Below are 2386 nucleotides of genomic sequence, written 5' to 3' on the forward strand. Positions count from 1 at the left end.
TTCAGCAGCATTTATAATCAAATGTCTTTTACGAGGTGTTGCTCCTTCCTCAGCAGTCAAACAATTCAAAGACAGCATAATAACATACAGTATCTAGATTCTCTGTGTATTTTCCATCTTTATGTGGCTTTATATTTTATTTAATTTTTGTTTTAATACACAGGATTCCTCTGTGTATCTTTGTCTGTCCTGGAACTCACTCTGTAGACCAGGGTGTTCTTGAACTCACAGAGATTTGCCTCCCTCTGCCTCCCAAGTGCTGAGATTAAAGCGCTGCCAACATAACCAACTACTCTCTCTTTTTTTTTTAAAGGACTTTATTCTTTTCTTTTCTCAGCCAAGCCTACATACATTTTTAAACACACTGTAAGCCATTTAGAGTTTTTTTTTTGTCTGAATCTATCTTTACTACATATCTCTATTTTTATGACCACACGAGTCTTTAATTTGCTAAGCAATATAGCTAGAATTAAAGCCATGGCTTTGACAGTTGGATCCACCCCATTTCTTAGCTTTCTGGGAGTCTAGCCTCATGGCAGAGGTACTGGTGGGAGCCATGTTTATTGCCAGAACTCTATGGAGTCTCAAGGTCCCTGGCACCACCAAGAAGCCTACTGTCAGTTATTTATAAACATCATTTAAATGCTTTGTGACAGAGCCTTTTAAAAGGGCTTCAAGGGGGCCCGGAAGTTATACTCGCCACGCGGCTTTCCTTTCCACAATCCCTCGCGCCCGTCCTTTCAAGCTTGGGCCCGGCAGAATGGCTCCCGCAAAGAAGGGTGGCGAGAAGAAGAAGGGACGTTCTGCCATCAACGAGGTGATGACCAGAGAATACACCATCAACATTCACAAGCGCATCCATGGCGTGGGCTTCAAGAAGCGTGCTCCTAGGGCACTCAAAGAAATCCGGAAATTTGCCATGAAGGAGATGGGGACTCCAGATGTGCGGATTGATACCAGGCTCAATAAAGCCGTCTGGGCCAAAGGAATAAGGAATGTTCCGTATCGTATCCGGGTACGTTTGTCCAGAAAACGTAATGAGGATGAGGACTCACCAAACAAACTCTACACATTGGTAACTTACGTGCCTGTTACCACATTCAAAAATCTACAGACAGTCAATGGGGATGAGAACTAACCTACTGAATCTCAAATAAAGTTGGAGAACTGCCAAAAAAAAAAAAAAAGGGCTTCAAGGTTTTTGCAGCTAAAAGATGAGTCAAGAAGCCTCTCTTAAATGAGATGTGCCTGCCTCTAGCAAACAAAGCTCACCTGAGAAAGTGCTGCTACCAAGAACCCATGCTTAACTCTATTCTCTTGTGTCTAGAATTACTTCCCAAGCTCCCTCAGGTATTATGTGAATGTAGTGGTCCATGTTGGCACCATTTTGTTGACAGAGGTTTCTGTCCCACCTGGTCCCACAGTCATTTAGTTCCAAAGAAACACACAGGCCTACATTAATTATAAACTGGTTGGCCTATTAGCTCAAGCTTCTTATTAATTAATTCTTACATCTTACATTAACCCATAATTCTTGTCTGTGTTAGCCACATGACTTGGTACCTTTTATCAGTGAGACATTCTCATCTTGCATTCTCTGTGTCTGAGTGATGATTGCACCTGAGTCTTTCCTCTTCCCCAAATTCTCCTATTCTGTTCACACCACCTATACTTCCTGCCTGGCTACTGGCCAATCAGTGTTTTATTAAACCAGTACAAGTGACAAACTTTTACAGGGTACCAAGACCATTGTCCCACAGCAGATAAATAAGGGGGGGTTTATTTGGGGAGGGGGTTTGTAAGAAAATATAGCTACCATGACTTGAGAGGTCATAAGCTTAGGAAGAATATCTTCTATTGACAGTGTCCTGAATGAGTCTAATTCTTAACTACACTCTAAAATCTTATATTCACAGATAAGAGTAGCTCCCATCTCTTGTCATAGAAACATATATTTTTGTAGTAGAAAAATGTTATTACAGAAACCAATAACTAGTCAAAATATAGAGAACAACTGACCTTATGGTGCCTAGCACCTATTGGTACAGGTGCCACACGACTCTGACCCCTAAGGCTTAGGGAACACTGAGGAAGAGTAAATAGAAAGAGTGTAAGATTCAGAGAGCAGGAAGTCTACTTTGTGATTGTGTCTTCCAGATATGATGGGAAAGCTATCTTCATGAACTCTGAACAACATGCCTGCCTAAATAAGATCTGACCAACTCAAAGTTCATCTGACATTTCAGCATAGGTCTTACAGGTCCCCATCCCCAGATGAGGAATAATTAGCAATTAATAACTGCTGAGAGTGTGAGTATTATTCTCCTCCAACCCCAGGGAAGCAGTCCCTTATTGTTTTCCCAATATCAAGCTGTCAGCCCTAGAG

At 41.6% G+C, this 2386-nt stretch overlaps 1 protein-coding gene across 1 annotated transcript; it reads left to right on the plus strand.

Moving 5' to 3' along the window:
• Positions 1 to 725: 725 nt before the first annotated feature.
• On the plus strand, positions 726 to 1138 carry LOC130886888 (60S ribosomal protein L31-like). The gene has a single exon (XM_057789109.1). It carries the CDS (start codon positions 761 to 763, stop codon positions 1136 to 1138), a length of 378 nt encoding a protein of 125 aa, XP_057645092.1. The 5' UTR covers positions 726 to 760.
• The last annotated feature ends 1248 nt before the right edge of the window (positions 1139 to 2386 follow it).

The sequence above is a fragment of the Chionomys nivalis genome, chromosome 14, assembly GCF_950005125.1.
Source record: "Chionomys nivalis chromosome 14, mChiNiv1.1, whole genome shotgun sequence".
NCBI lineage: Eukaryota > Metazoa > Chordata > Mammalia > Rodentia > Cricetidae > Chionomys > Chionomys nivalis.